Raw genomic sequence first — 15,888 nt, 5'->3', positions numbered from 1 at the left:
TTTCAGTGAATCTTACCTAATATCTACGAGAATACAAAGGGGATTATGCTGTATAACTGTGCGGGGAATATTTATTAACAGTGTGGGAGAGTTTATAAGGGCTTAAAATATCTAAAAATAACCATACAAACATATGGTTTCTACTTCGCGGATTTTCACCTATTGCGGGGGGGTCTGGAACGCAACCCCCGCGATCGAGGAGGGATTACTGTACATCTGGATTGCAAGAAGAAAATAATCATACATACAAAGGCAATCGGGCAGCAGACAAAAGGCAGCTGATGCATGCAAAAACAACATTTAGTCACTTAAATGTTTTTAAATGCTATTATGAACCTATACTATATAGTCCATCCATCCATTTTCTAACCCGCTGAATCCGAATACAGGGTCACGGGGGTCTGCTGGAGCCAATCCCAGCCAACACAGGGCACAAGGCAGGAACCAATCCAGGGCAGGGTGCCAACCCACCGCAGATACTATATAGTAAGAGAGCAAAATCATAACTGGGTGATTACAGCCAAATTCCAAAGATATGAAAGACTTGTAGTCGCTGCTACTTAACAAATTCTGCATCCTACATCTGGTCATTGTCCATGTGCTGTTTGCATGTTTTTCCCACATCTGCTTGTGTTTTTTCCACATACTCCTTTTTCTTTACATATCCCAAATGAAAGTTAAATTAGATTAATTGTTAATTCCAAATTGGCCCTGTTCCAGCCCTCACAAACTGCCACAACAAAGTCTTGTCTTATTAATTAACTTTGTGTTTTACTAACTGTGTTTAATTACTTGGTTAATCTAGCTGAAATTAAGGAAATACCCCCAATCCCCATTTACACTCTGATTATACAAGAAATCTGAAGATACGTCTTAATAGTCAGTAAAGGATCACTTCATCACATACATCATGCCTAATATCTGCTAGAAACAGTAATAAAACTTTGGCAAAACATATGTAATAACTAATACTGGAAGTAGAGAAGTCATTATCTTCAAATTGTTTACTAATATCAATATCTAGTAAAAATGCTGACTTAACTGTATTTAGAATTTCCATGCAATAAAAGAAGCTACCTCATGCAATGAACACATTATCTAAAACATACACATTTTCAATATGCCAATGGCCAAGTTTTCCTACAGTCAATAGTGATGAGATGTGAGGCCCTGTTCAATCATGTGGCCTAAGCCAAGGTTATTTTAGTTTTATTTTTAAACAATTTTTTTAATATCTATGCTTTTTTCCCCTGTCAGTTTTAGTTTAGTTTCAGTATACTTGTATTATGTTTTGACCATTTAATTTTTTGTTTTCATTTTTGTTGATTTACCATGATAAGCTTTTATTCTCAGACAATCATTTCATTTTAGTTTACATTTTATGTTACAAAATGGCAGTGTGCTGAAGATTAACTATGAAATGCATATGGTGATAACATAGCAAAAGTACTGTGGAAAGATTCAGATATAGTCATAAAAGACTCAGTAAGGCTTTGTTTTTGCTTCAGCCACCTGTACAGAGAGTTATCTTCTGAATATTTTATACAAGCTGTCCCCCGCGGCTCTGCCCACATAGTAGTGAAACAGGATAAACTTTAAAATGTATTTAAATTGATAGCTTTTACATCCAAAGGCCTCCTGATATACAATATTTTTGGTTTTGCTATCAGGGGCAAGAATGTAGCTGTGGTCTCTTTGCCAAAAATGTAAAAACTTGGCAAGGCATCTCTGGCCAAGCGGAAGGTAGGTACGCTCTAACGTCAAATGTTGCCACTGTATCTGATCGTGTTCAGCTCTGATGGGAGAGCATCCCCCAAGTGAGGAGAAGAGTAAATGGCCGTGATATCTCTGCCAATGGGCAGTACCCTCTGAAACACATGTAGCAGTGATCTCTCTCTCAAAAACTTCAAACATCATTCTTTAACAAACTCTAGATGATAATGTCTGCTGAGCAAACAGGTATAGCTAGCTAAGCAGAGGCAAGGTACACTCCAACACATGGTGAGAGAGAGAGCGACTCGAATGGAGGCTGATGTGTGAGTGAAGACAGCCCTGCCCGGCTCCCTTCTCCTGAGGTCCCGCCTCCTACTCCCATCAGCCCACAGCCTGTCTCTCGGATTTCAATGAATTACTAGGTGCTGTTACCGAACTATAATACAGGAGTCACAAAATCAGTCGGAATGTTAAAGTAAATTATATAAAAAAAATCCGATCTAAATCCGTTAAGAAGTTCTTTCGTGAAAAGCAGACAGACAACAGATGTTGGATTTTATAGAGATTATATATATATAATGAACATCTATAACATGAATGACATACTATCTCCCTCTCTCTCTCACTAGATATATATATATATATATATATATATATATACTGTATATATATACACTGTATATATATATATATATATATATATATATATATATATATATATCTAGTGAGAGAGAGAGGGAGATAGTATGTCATTCATGTTATAGATGTTCACAATATCTCATAAAGGCAATTCTTTCACACAACTTCCTAGACATTCAATAAAAAGCAAAGCCATTTTTATCATATTTTTTAGGTTTGTGTTATTTCAGCATGTCACTTATTTACTGTATTTATAAAACTCATTTGACAGTGTTTTTACATTGGCTGGGTTCTTCAATGTTAAGCTCCACTAACCTGAAAGCTACATTATCAATTACAGTATATGCATTGCATTATTGAAGCATTCCTGGATAGTATCTTCACCATTATGTATCTACTCCCAGATAATATACTTTCAAAACACGTTTTGTCCTTGCAGCAGGCAACCCTCATGGTCATTATGGTAAAAAAGCATACGGTGCACAGTCATTACATTCAACATTTCAACTGCTAAACATATTTCAAAGAACATATCCAATTAACATATTGCCAGTACTTCCTTTAGCAAGGAACATTTAAAAAAAAAAATCAAACTACAATCACAACATTTTCAATTAAAATCACTCTGTAAACAGGCAACCTTCAAGTGTTCCCTTTTTTCCTTTCAGAGCTATGAAAATAAATGAGTGCAGTAACAAAAGCCAAAAAATGTCAACATACATTGCTGACAAATTGAGAATAATCCAGTAATGAAAATAAAGCATCATTTATTTGTCTTTTAACAAGTTAAGTGCAGTTTATTTACTCATTTTTTCTTATTATAAATAAAATATTGCTGTTTAACTAAGACACTCTTTTTCAAAATACTGTCTCTTTTCCAAGTTTCCATTAAAAATACCCAGCATTTTTGGACTATCCGTTTATTCATCCATTCTCTAAACTAGTTTATAGAGAACAGGGCTGTGGGAAAACAGGGAAAATGTCATTTGTAATTAAATAGAAAACTTGTATGTCAGGAAATATCAAGCTTGAACGCACATTTTGGCCTTTTAATAATTATTTTGAATGACCAGTCATGCTGTGCAATAAATGTGGCAATACAAATTTTTTGGTTGTACTGTATACATTGCCTAGTATAGATACAGGTGTGGCAGCAATGCTGATGGGCAGTAAACTGGAGAGCCCAAATAACTGCCCTGTTCACTGGATCCACATCATGCCGTGACAGTACCTTTTTTACTCACGTCATACTGAAGCTTGATAAACCACAACCTAGCACCAGGTAGGTTAAAATTGTGACACCAAGTCCCAAAATATTACCCTTCACTCCTCTTGTTTTTTAATACCTCATTCTATTGTCTGACCTACAGAAAAGCATGTTTTACTAATGCACACTAACATAAATCAAACCAAACTTCCACCAAACCTTTTTGCAGCACATATGCACTTGTCAATACACTTTGCACGGCATCTCTGTCCTGCTCTCTGCAAAACCTTCTGTGGGGAGCCTGCAGCTTGTCCCTCAAACATTTTATTCTTCTTTTTCATTTATGTTAATAGACTATCACCTTGTCCAGGAATATTTTCAGTCCTGTATACGCTGACTTCATGACCAAACACACCTCATTTACGTTATTGGATTCAATTAATGCTGCTATAACAATTACCAATAATTTCAACAAAGTTTCAACTGTTTTTTTTTTAATCCATACAGCCATTTTCTGGATGCAATTAATTAAATGCAAGGTTGCCTATCCTGGTAACAATGAGATGAATTAAGCACTCCATTGCTGGACTCCTTTACTCCTACATTTTAACACCAATGTTCTCCCACACAGCACTACTTTCACTGAAACTGTAATAAATAACTTATTATTATTTTAACACTCATTCAAAATAACACTATGAGACAGATGGAAACTAACAACCCTTTAACTTCATACATATTATCTGCACCTCTGTGGAAAAATACAAGCACAGAAAGGAAAAACAAACAAAGGAAAAACAAACTGCATATGGGCAATGATGGCAATTGGAATTATAACCTCGATATTGGATCACTGAAGTAGCATCGCTGACAAGTGTGTCTTCCATGTTCAGTCAGCAGCTATTTTGTCTCTCAAACTACAATGAGAGTAATTATGTCATAATTAAATATATGAAAATCAATAAACTCCACCATTTAATCTCAAACAGATTAAGGAGAGGAAAAAAACTGTGGAAAGTGTAGCATGAGCAAGTTTGGAACAAATAATACAAAATATTGCTTTCATAACACACACACAAAAAAGTTTTTTAAACATTCTCAAACCCCCTTAAATCCACTTCACAGGTCATATCCTGGTAGCATCAGTTACAAGACAGGAACCAGCCCTGGACAGTCCATTAGAAAGGAAACTACATAATATTAGTGAACATACAGTCACACCAGTGATAAAAATCTGCCTACCACCTCAGTATAAACTCAACATGCCGTACACACACACACAAAAAAAAAATAAATATTCACCACTGTACTTTCACTGGTAAATTTGTAAGCCTAAGATTTATTCACCATTACTTTACCTGTTAAGAATGCATTAGCCTTACACAAGGACTGTGCGGATTTAATTAAAACAGATATGGTGCTTATTATGCTTTTTGTCCGGTATATATTAAGCAGCAATTTGTTCAACTCCACTCCTAAAAAGGCAAAGTCATTTGTGTATGTGAGTATGCTTATGTTTTTCATCAACTTTCATGCTTCCAAACACTACTGAAAAGGAGAATGCTCCCATCTTTTGTATACACTTGCTAAAATAGCATCTCTAAATTACCTGCATATATGTCCCTCCTTGGCCAAAGAACAAGACACCGACTGCACTCTGCACTTGCACAACGGCTCTATTAATTAAACTCAACCTGAAATACTGCTTACTGGGCATTCTGTTCTATATATAGTAAATAGTATGATGTTCATATCTCTACCTCTTTGAGCCAATCCATGCTAGGATCGACACTGCCTGGCAACTTTGTGCCAACATTGACAGATTTTTGTAAAAAAGTAAATAATCATCCACAAAAGCAGTCAGCAAAGCTTCTTTCTCTCTCTGGGTCACAGGTAAATGCGCCAATGTTACAGTATTTTTAGTTTTGGCGAACTTATTTTCTCTGTCATCCTTTTCAGAACAGTTATAGAAACTGGCAGAGTAATGCAGAAGAATATACAGTACAATGAAGAAAAAAGACAAATATCAACAATATTAATAATAAAATGTATTTATATGAAACTAGCAAAATACCCACGCTTCGCAGCGGAGAAGTAGTGTGTTAAAGAAGTAATGAAAAAGAAAAGGAAACATTTTAATAATAACGTAACATGATTGACAATGTAATTGTTTTGTCGTTGTCATGAGTGTTGCTGGCATATATATATATATATATATATATATATATATATATATATATATATATATACACATACATGTCTACATATATAGACACACACATATACATACACATATATATATATCTATATCTATATATATATATATATCTATATATATGTATATATCTATCTATATAATCTATCTATATCTATATATCTACTTTGGGGTGCGAGCAGCTGTTGCTGGTGGTGCCAGAATCCATTGAGGAAGAAAAATTAAAAACATTATTTGTAAAAAATGTTAATTTATCTATCCATTCCTAAATAATTAAATGGGCAGGCTATTTCGTATCAGTGCAATACGCTGCTTGTTAAAACGGATGACTCCTGCTCTTATGTGCACTTAGTACTGCGTGGGTATTATGAACTATTGTATCTGTTCAAGTTCTATTTAAATTTTAAATATAAGTAAGTTTTATTTAGTCGACAGAAATATGTTTAGTAGGAATGTAAGTTAAATTTAGTCATCATTGCATAAATTTTTCTTCACCATAGAAATTTAAAGACTAAATTCAACTTCCATTCCTACCAAGGATATTTCTGGCAACTAAATAGAACCTACTTATATCCAAATTCGAGCTATTGAGCTGTCGCCTGCCTGCCTGAATAAGTCACCTCGCCGCTCTTACTTTTTACTGTTCATTTAATCATGGCTAGTCGCGGAAAAATTATAAAATGGAAGGGGGATTACACTGAGTATGGCTTTACCAAAACAATTATTGATGGCGAATAAAGCATTCATTATTCATAAAGCTTCAATTGGTGATCGGTTTGTCTGCGTTAACGTCATATTTTTTCATACTTCTCAAACCAAGGGGGTGGAAGGGTAAAATGAATCGGGATGCGCTGATCAATGTAATCGGTGAACCAGGAAATCATGCATTGAGAATAGTTCCCCTTTACTTGGAATGCAAAGTGTGATTAAATGCGTTATTTTTTAACACGTTCTGGAGCACATGCCTCGAAGCTTCTCAGCTGTGCTTGTGCTAAGAAAAGGAAACATTTTAAAAATAACGTAACATGATTGTCAATGTAACCTTTTGTAAGTAGTGCCTGGAGGATTCAGAGTATGGAGAAACTCTAGAGACAGCGTGTGTATTAACTTGTGGATTTTTCTGTGAGTATTTGGTGGCAGCGTCAAAAAGTTGCTTCCGCAAGACTGCGTTAGCTGCGGAGCTCAGCTCAGAGCGAAATGAGTTGAATGGGAGGGGAGATGATGACGTCACTCCCCCACCCGCCTCAACTGTCAATCCCCCCACAAACACAGTCTCTCTGAATTTGCATAAGCACAGCACTTCACCAGCAATTTTAACTTAGTTACAAAGTGATCAAAACTCTCGTTTATACCCTGCATCCTCGCATTAAACTTGTATCCCGCATTAGTCGTGGGCATGACAAATGCCAGCAGCAGCGTGTCTATGAACTTAATTTAAACTTTAGGTTTACACTGTGCTTTGTTTCCGCAGTAGCTGCACTTGTGAATATGCTTGTATGTGTCACTCGCTCGCTTCTTATTGTTTCGCTGCCTTCTCAATTGTATAATGCATGTTTTCTTCAGCGCTTTTTGGAGCTCTTCCTTGTTTTCTACATACTGCGGTCACAGTCAGTTCACGTGATTACGTGGGAGGCGTGATGATGTCACACACAGCTCCGCCACCCACGGCCATCAAGCTAACGTCCATTACAGTATATGGAGAAAAATAGGTTCCAGTTATGACCATTACGCGTAGAATGAAACCTGCCTAACTTTTGTAAGTAAGCTGTAAGGAATGAGCCTGCCAAATTTCAGCCTTCTACCTACACGGGAATTTGGAGAATTAGTGATGAGTGAGTGAGTGAGTCAGTGAGTGAACGAGTGAGTCAGTGAGGGCTTTGCCTTTTATTAGTATAGATTTCATTTTAGTGTTACTAATATTAATTCAAAGCAGACACCTTTTGTTTTGGATAGAGCTGCCAATATTCAGCAACCTTCGTCCTTCCTTAAAAAAATAAACAAAGGAGCAGGAACAGGAAGAATTTAAATAAAAAAAACTAGGCAGTCATGGAGCAGGCTCAGCTTTTACACTGACTTTTTTTTATCATAAGTTGTATGTAACTTGTGAGTTATTTTCTTCTGCTTTTGACCTGGAATTATATGTAACTATATGCTTTTTCTGAATACAAAGTATTAACAGGCTTTTTGATTATTCTATATCAAATTGCACTACTGTTTTAACATTAACAATACAATAGAATGTATACATATATACATAGAAAATTAATAAGCACAGGCCCTCGCAAAAAATTATCAATAACTCTTGTTAAAATCAGCAAATGCAATATTAAGGAGGGACAGAAATTAAAGAAATAACTTTAGTTGTACCTAGTAAGAGTTTACCACTTAATTTCAAACAGAACAAATGTTAACATAAAAAAAGGTGCAAAATCAGGAGAAAAGATTGAGTAACACGGTCTAGAGCTGTCACATGCTATTTAATCATATACACATCCATAGTCTAATATAGTTAAGCATTTACTTTGAATAATAGGTCTGCTATTACCAAAAGTATGTTGTGGGCCTGGTATAAGCAGAAACCAAGACTGAAAATCATGCCCAGCTTAGCAGCATTGGCTGGGGGGCCCTAACAAGGTGGTATAACATTTTGAGGGACCTTGGCTAAAAAAGACTTGGAAACCCTGTTCTGTATTATTATGTGTAGTCACTACTTCCATTTCCTCTTTGAAAGGCATATCTGACTTTTTTTAGTATTTTTCATATTCAGAGGAAGACTACTATGATCCTTTCATCCACATTTTTAGGTTCTCCTGATTTAAGTAAAAATCAAGGACATGAGTCACATCACCACAGTATGCCTTGCAAATGGTGAAAGAAGATACTGTTCTAATGTATGTATCTTTATATATAACTTGTTTACTGGGTGCTGTTTTTTTCAAAATGAAACATTACTGTAATAGCCAGGACTATACTACAGATGTACTTACAAAGTTTTCTAAATAAAAAAGTCTGACAATTTACCAACTCTTTCAACAAAATAGAAGACATAAGAAGAAAATTGTCACCTTACCACTGCAGTAATTTCAGCTCCCAGTCGATGGTTTAAAGCTGCCAACACAACTGATGCAAGGAAGAAGAAAAACATACTAGCTCCAGTGTTAACCAGATCCTACCAATAAGAAAGGAATGATTAGTCATAATTTACAATATTACAAAAAATACAAGAAAGTAACTGCATGTTTTGGCAGAGTATAATTAAACTTTTTTAAGCTCATGACCAAAAATTACTATTCTGCTCAAATTATAACCACACAGGAAGCCAGGCAGAGACTGCAAATATTCACTTCTGTCTGAACATATAGAAGGTTAAAATCAGGCACTGCAAATACACACTCTATGTTGATTTACAGGAGCAGAATATAATAATGTGCATTTTTATTTGGAAGAATTCTGGAAGTAAAACAGGAAAATTATTTTTGTTGGATTTAATTATGCAGCTACTCTAAAATGGATAACTGGATTAGAAAATGAAAAATAGAATAGCTGGATGACTTTAATTAAAGTTACTTCATGAAAGGTAATACAGGTAAAAAAATAAATTATAACTTTTACCTAAACCACTCTTTGTATAGAAATTTGTTCAAACATTTCTGAAAAATGTACTCTTAGCAACTTAGATATGCACTCCAAATTTCTTAAAAAAAGAGCAAAATTCTAAGTACTCGCAGGAATACTCACTGCTTACTTTCATAATCTTAAGTACCTTTATCATGCCTCATCTTAAAATGTTTATTTAAGATGAAACCATTCAACTTCTTTAATCATTCCTCTAAGGACATACCTTGCAGTTCTGTAATAAATACTGCCGCTGTTCACTGAACATTTTCTAGCACTGTTGTCCTTTTTGTAATAAAACAGATGAAACTGCACCCAAAGTATACTGTACAGCTTATGCATACATTACCTCTCCTCAGGGTTGAGACCATTCATGAACTGAAATGCATGGTAAATTCCAATTCAATTCCTACAACTGGAATTTGAATTGGAACTGCATACAGCTGAAGGGGAACAGAATTGGAACTGAATTGGAATGTCAGGAAATAGAACTGAATTCAAATAAATTCTCTGAAATTCTACTTTCTAAGATAATTTGAATTGATTTTCTAAATAGTCTAAAGTACATTAAATATAAATCCAGATAAATCACAAACATATAAAAGAAAAACAATGTTAACGTGTTTTGTACATTAGGCATATTAATTTCACAGATCACTGTTATAAATAAGTAAAATATGAAATTTGTTTGCCTCATTTGGATGTGTCTACACTACACATAAATGTCCCTAACAACATTTTTTTAAATTAGTATAATCATGCAAGGCATAAAACACATACACATATACATACATACATATACATATATATACATATACAGGCAGTCCCCAGGTTACGTATGAGATAGGGACTGTAGGTTTGTACTTAAGTTGAATTTGCATGTAAGTCGGGTACATTATTTTAATTAATGCTATTGCTGACCGACTGTAACCAAGTGCTCTGCCAATGAATGATGGAGTTTCACCCTTCTCTGACCTTTTTATTATTTCTACTTTATTTTCAATGGTGATAGTTTTTCTCGTTCTTTACTGTATCACCAGCACTTGCATCAGATTTGTGTTTCAGAGACATTCTTGAAGGGTGAAGACAAAAGGTTAAGATGAGCTCTTCTGCACAGCACTGTCCACGTTAACACAGCAGGAAAGCACCAGTCGTCAACACACCTGATGTATAGGGTGGTCCAGATCAATTATGCAATTTTCATTACGCTATAACTTATTCAGTTTATTGCATAGAAAATCACCTGAAAATCCCAGACCATCAAGAAGTGTGCGAACTGACGACATGAAGAATCGTCTTCGCGCCGAACTGGAATCGTCCCTACATAAATCAAATTCATCCAGACGATCTGGATCAGCATAATTAGATTTGCACCACCCTATAATGACAAGAGACAACTTTCTGCTATGTGCGTAACAGTACAAACAAGCTTACTACGGAGAATGAATGGGGGCAGCGAGGGGCGGTTCATCACCAGCCCACCTCACAGTCACCTCCACTACAGTATGCTGCTTGCAGTGTCTGCTGTACCACTGCCCCCATTCAATAAGCAGACAACCGAGGCACACTACAATGCTACCCCCCACCGCCCCGTTCACCCTCAATGGCCTCTGTTCAGCCACAACCGGGTCACCGCTTGCATCATTACCAGCCACCCATCGAGAATGAACGGGCAGCCGTGTGTGGTGGATTGGGCAGTGAAACCGCTTACCGGAGGAAGCCACCCGAAGGACACTACACTGCGCAAGCAGCGAAATCGCCCCCCTCCAGCCTCCGCTTGGAACGTTCCCAGGCCGAAGATGACGGAGCAGCAGTTACTGAGGCGCATGTGTCACAGCTGCGGCCATATTCGTATGTCGTAGGTTGGATGGCCGTAACCTGGGAACTACCTGTATATACACACATATAGATATATACATACAGTACAGGCCAAAAGTTTAGACACACCTCCTCATGCAATGTGTTTTCTTTATTTTCATGACCATTTACATTGGTAGATTCTCAGTGAAGGCATCAAAACTATGAATGAACACATGTGGAGTTATGTACTTAACTCAAAAAAAAGGTGAAATAACTGAAAACATGTTTCATATTCTAGTTTCTTCAAATAGCCACCCTTTGCTCTGATTACTGCTTTGCACACTCTTGGCATTCTCTCGATGAGCTTCAACAGGTAGTCACTCTCATCGAGAGAATGAGGAGGTGTGTCCAAACTTTTGGCCTGTACTGTATACAGTATATATATATATATATACATATACACACACACACACGCACATACACACACAGCCATGGCCGAAATTTTCGGCACCCCTGGAATTTTCACAGAGAATGCACCATTTCTCCCGGAAAATTGTTGCAATTACAAATGTTTTGGTATACACATGTGTATTTCCTTTATGTGCATTGGAACAACACAAAAATAAGAGAAAAAAAGCCAAACACCGGGCTGGACAAAATTATTGGCACCCTCAACGTAATAGTTGGTTGTACTCTTTTTGGAAAAAATAACTGAAATCAAGCGTTTCCTATAACCATCAACAAGCTTGTTACACCTCTCAACAGGAATTTCCAACCACTCTTCTTTTGCAAATTGCTCAACGTCTCTCAAATTTGAAGAGTACAGTAAACAGTAACAGGCACACAGTAAAGGCATCCAGTGCCAAAGGCAGCAAAACATCTACAAAACATCTTAGAACCTCCACCATGTTTGACTGTAGGTACTGTGTTCTTTTCTTCATAGGCCTCATTCCGTTTTCTGTAAACAGTAGAATGATGAGCTTTACCAAAACGCTCTAAATTGGTCACATCTGTCCACAAAACGTTCGCCCAGATGGATTTTGGCTTCCTCAAGTACATTTTGGCAAACTCCAGTCTGGCTTTTTTATGTTTCTGTGTCAGCAGTAGGGTATCCTGGCTCTCCTGCCATAGCGTTTCATTTTGTTGTTGACAGATAGTTTGAGCTGACACTGTTGCACCCTGAGTCTGCAGAACAGCTTGAATATGTTTTGAAGTTGATCGGGGCTGTTTATCCACCATTTGGACTATCCTTCGTTGCAGTCTTTTATCAATTTTTCTCTTCCATCCACGTCCAGGGAGATTAGATACAGTGCCATGTGTTATGAACTTCTTGATTATGTTCCGCACAGTGGACAAAGGAACATGAAGATCTCTGGTGATGGACTTGTAGCCTTGAGATTTTTGATATTTTTCCACAATTTTTGTTCTCAAGTCCTCAGACAATTCTCTGCTCTTCTTTCTGTTCTCCATGCTTAGTGTGGCACTCTCAAACACACAACAGAAAGGTTGAGTCAACTTTTCTCCATTTTAATTGGCTTCAGGTGTGATTGCTATATTGCCAGCACCAGTACATGTACTATGATGTCAAGTCTCTTACCGGGAACCTTGCTGAAAGCATTTTAAAGTCAAATCATATACTGTAGTATCCTATGTCCCATGTGAACTTAACGCTTTTATTGTCTACTCATAATGCTCTATCCCAGTCTTTCCTCTCTAATCCCATATTGTAGACTGCTTGCATGACATGTTGGAAAGCTGATTCTCAATTTTATCTTTTATAAGAGCTTTCAACAATTTTCCTATAAGGTACATTAAAAGTAAAATGATCTACAAGTTTTCATGTTGCCGTCAAAATGTGCTACCTGCTCTTACAAAACATATAGTGCATGCTCATAAATGAAAATGTTTAAAAAATGTGTTGTGCTCGCTTATGAACCTTTGGCAGCTGTGCAGCTGACAACAATCACAAGACTACAAAACAACTGCTAAATATATTGCTTTTGTTCAACATGAGCCACTTATACTTAAAAAGTGCTATGTGCATTTGCAAAGCGTGCCGTGTTCACACACAGACTTTTGGCAGTAATGTAACTCCAGACTGCAATAAATTTTGTTTTTATTTGTCTAGCTCCATAAAGTAAAACAGGGCTTGTTTAGTTTAATAAGTTTATTCAGTGAGCAAAAAATTAAAATAATGGTCATCGCATTAGAATAAACAAAAAGGGTAAATGTTCAGCTTAGGATAAAAGCAGCAAGTGTGAAAAGATTACTTGTCATTCTAAATGCCTCCAACATAATTTGTTTAAAAAAAAACAAAACTATCCAGCAGAATACAAGTTGACAGCAAAAGCGAACATACAGCCAATTGAGGCTGCCGTCTGTTGGCACCTATCACAAATAGTTTTCAGTTTCTCCAAATAGCTGTATTTTTGACCAGAGATGAAAGTAAGTCTTATTTGCACTTGTAAAAGAGAATATTCACCCATTAATTCTGTCCTAACAGTAATGCCAGTCAAAGATTTTGTTATTATTGGCTTCTGAAATGTAACAGATACAGATTTTCAAGCTTCTGCATGGATTGTCACTATATATAATAGCTGACATTTATTGTTTTTTCTAGATATTTTGAAAGATTTGTGATTCTACAAAATATGTGCTGTAAATAGAATACAAATCTACTATACAATAATCAGAAATGAGAAAGACAAATCATCTCCCGAGTAAAACAATACTAAAAACAAACTCAGAGTACTTTTTAAAACATAATATGAAGAAAGTAGCTTGTTATTATTACTCAAAAGTAAGTAGCATTAGTAGTAGTGAATAACAGAATAATGCCCAGACATTCTACAGCAGTATTAAAAAAGCTTCCAACATCTGCAAACACTTTAAAAACATCCACTTAGGGTTCTGTGGAAATAACTTATTTACAGAACCAAAATGACCATTACTGCTCATCTCAATGGAATTTTCCTGACTAAGTACTTTTTATTTCAGTAAAACCCTTATATATAAATATTCCTTTACATCTATTTTTTCCTCTAAGCAGCTCAATCTGATTTTTTGATCAGTTGATGTTAAGTAGCATATGCATATTTTGAAGAAAATATTTGTGTCTATATTTAGAAATTGCTTGCACACTTAATATTTTAGTTTGCTACTGGAACAGCATGCCAAACACAAAAGAATTATAAGCAAAAATAACTTAAGTCATGCTTAGTCATCATGAACACATCAGATTATATACAGGAGGCACAAAGACAATTGTCCAATACTGGGGTGCTTTAGTCATGCTTGAGAGATTGTAAAACCATTGCTCAAGATTACATTTTTTTAAGTTCAAAATTAATATTGAATAATGTTTCTCCTCTTAAATAAAACAAAGCACAATCATTCACCAATCTGAATATTTTAAAAGAAACTATCCAAGTAGCAAAATAACACACAAAGTATACAGAAATTGTGCAGATTCAAAAATAAGAGAACCCTTAGTTCTATGACTTAGTATATCTGCATAATGATGTCCGCATAATGACTTGCTGTGACTGTGACGACCAAGTCAGAATCTTTCTTTCGTTTTAATTTTCTTGCTTCATAGTCATTCTTCCGCATGTTCAGACCAAAGTGTGTGTGTGTATTTATTTATTTAGTTAGTTAGTTAGTTAGTTGTTTGCTTATGTACCTATTAATGTATTTATTTATTTAAAGAGTTTCTCTAAAAAGCCAAATTTCCCCCGGGGACAAATAAAATAAAATTCTATCTACATCAAAGCAATATATAGTATCTTAGTCAAGTGGGTCAATGACAGCACTAACTAATTAACTGAGTCAACCAATAAAACTGACTATATGAAATGAAGATTAAGGAGGATTAAACATGAATAACTCCTACCAGTCTAAAATCATGCCTCAAAACTAAGGAAACAACAGAAGAATGGGCAAAAAAGGTAATGTATATTTAAAAAACTGGACAAGGTTATAAAGCCATTTATAAAAACAAATCCACTATTAGGTAAACAGTATAGAAGTGAAGGAAATTTTAAAAAATGACAACCCTGCCAAAAAGTCTGCATCTTCATTAAATATTACCTAGGTCATAAGGAGAATAATAAAAGGTAAAGAATAAACCCTACAACAGCATTCTGAGATATACAAGCCCCCACTACTACAGCTGTGGCACAAAGATCAACAAGAACAGAAATGCCATCCATGGAATGGTCGCCATGAAGAAGCCTCCTCTGTCAAAAAAGACCAAAGCTGCCCATTTGAAATTTTCCTGAAACCATGTAGAGAAGTCTAAAGAGTTCTGGAAATCTGTTCTCTGGACAGAGGAGTACAAACTGAACTATTCCAGCACATCATGATGGCCCATGTTTAACAATGAACTATAGCAACTTATGGTGGAAAAAGTATGGTGGAGGGTGAGTCGTCATACAAGGCTGGTTTTATTCTGTTGGCCCTGGGCAACGTGACGTTTTCAAAGGAATTATGACTTGAGAAGAATATCAGAACATCAGTCTGAAATCTCAGGATGGGCAAAAGTGAATGTTTAAGAAGACTACAATCCTAAGTATTCAACTAAGTCCACTAGAGAATCATTTGGGAGGAAACTGTTCATTATCATGCAATAGTTAGGCCAAAACCTAGACCTGAACCCAACTGATATGCTGTATAGTAAGACCTAAACAGCATTGCCCAT

The 15,888-nt window shown here is 35.9% G+C and overlaps 1 protein-coding gene across 1 annotated transcript in view; it reads right to left on the bottom strand.

The window, feature by feature from the left end:
* The window catches only part of cmtm4 (CKLF-like MARVEL transmembrane domain containing 4), a 78,332-nt gene that overhangs the window by 18,931 nt on the left and 43,513 nt on the right, over nt 1-15,888 (bottom strand). Inside the window, exon 3 of the mRNA XM_039763095.1 lies at nt 8,845-8,943. Coding sequence (XP_039619029.1) covers nt 8,845-8,943 — 99 coding nt within the window. The remainder of the gene's footprint in view (nt 1-8,844; nt 8,944-15,888) is intronic.

This window comes from Polypterus senegalus, chromosome 9 (assembly GCF_016835505.1).
Source record: "Polypterus senegalus isolate Bchr_013 chromosome 9, ASM1683550v1, whole genome shotgun sequence".
Lineage (NCBI taxonomy): Eukaryota > Metazoa > Chordata > Cladistia > Polypteriformes > Polypteridae > Polypterus > Polypterus senegalus.
Note: the sequence above shows the minus strand (reverse complement) of the source record. Positions and strands in the feature narration are given on the sequence as shown.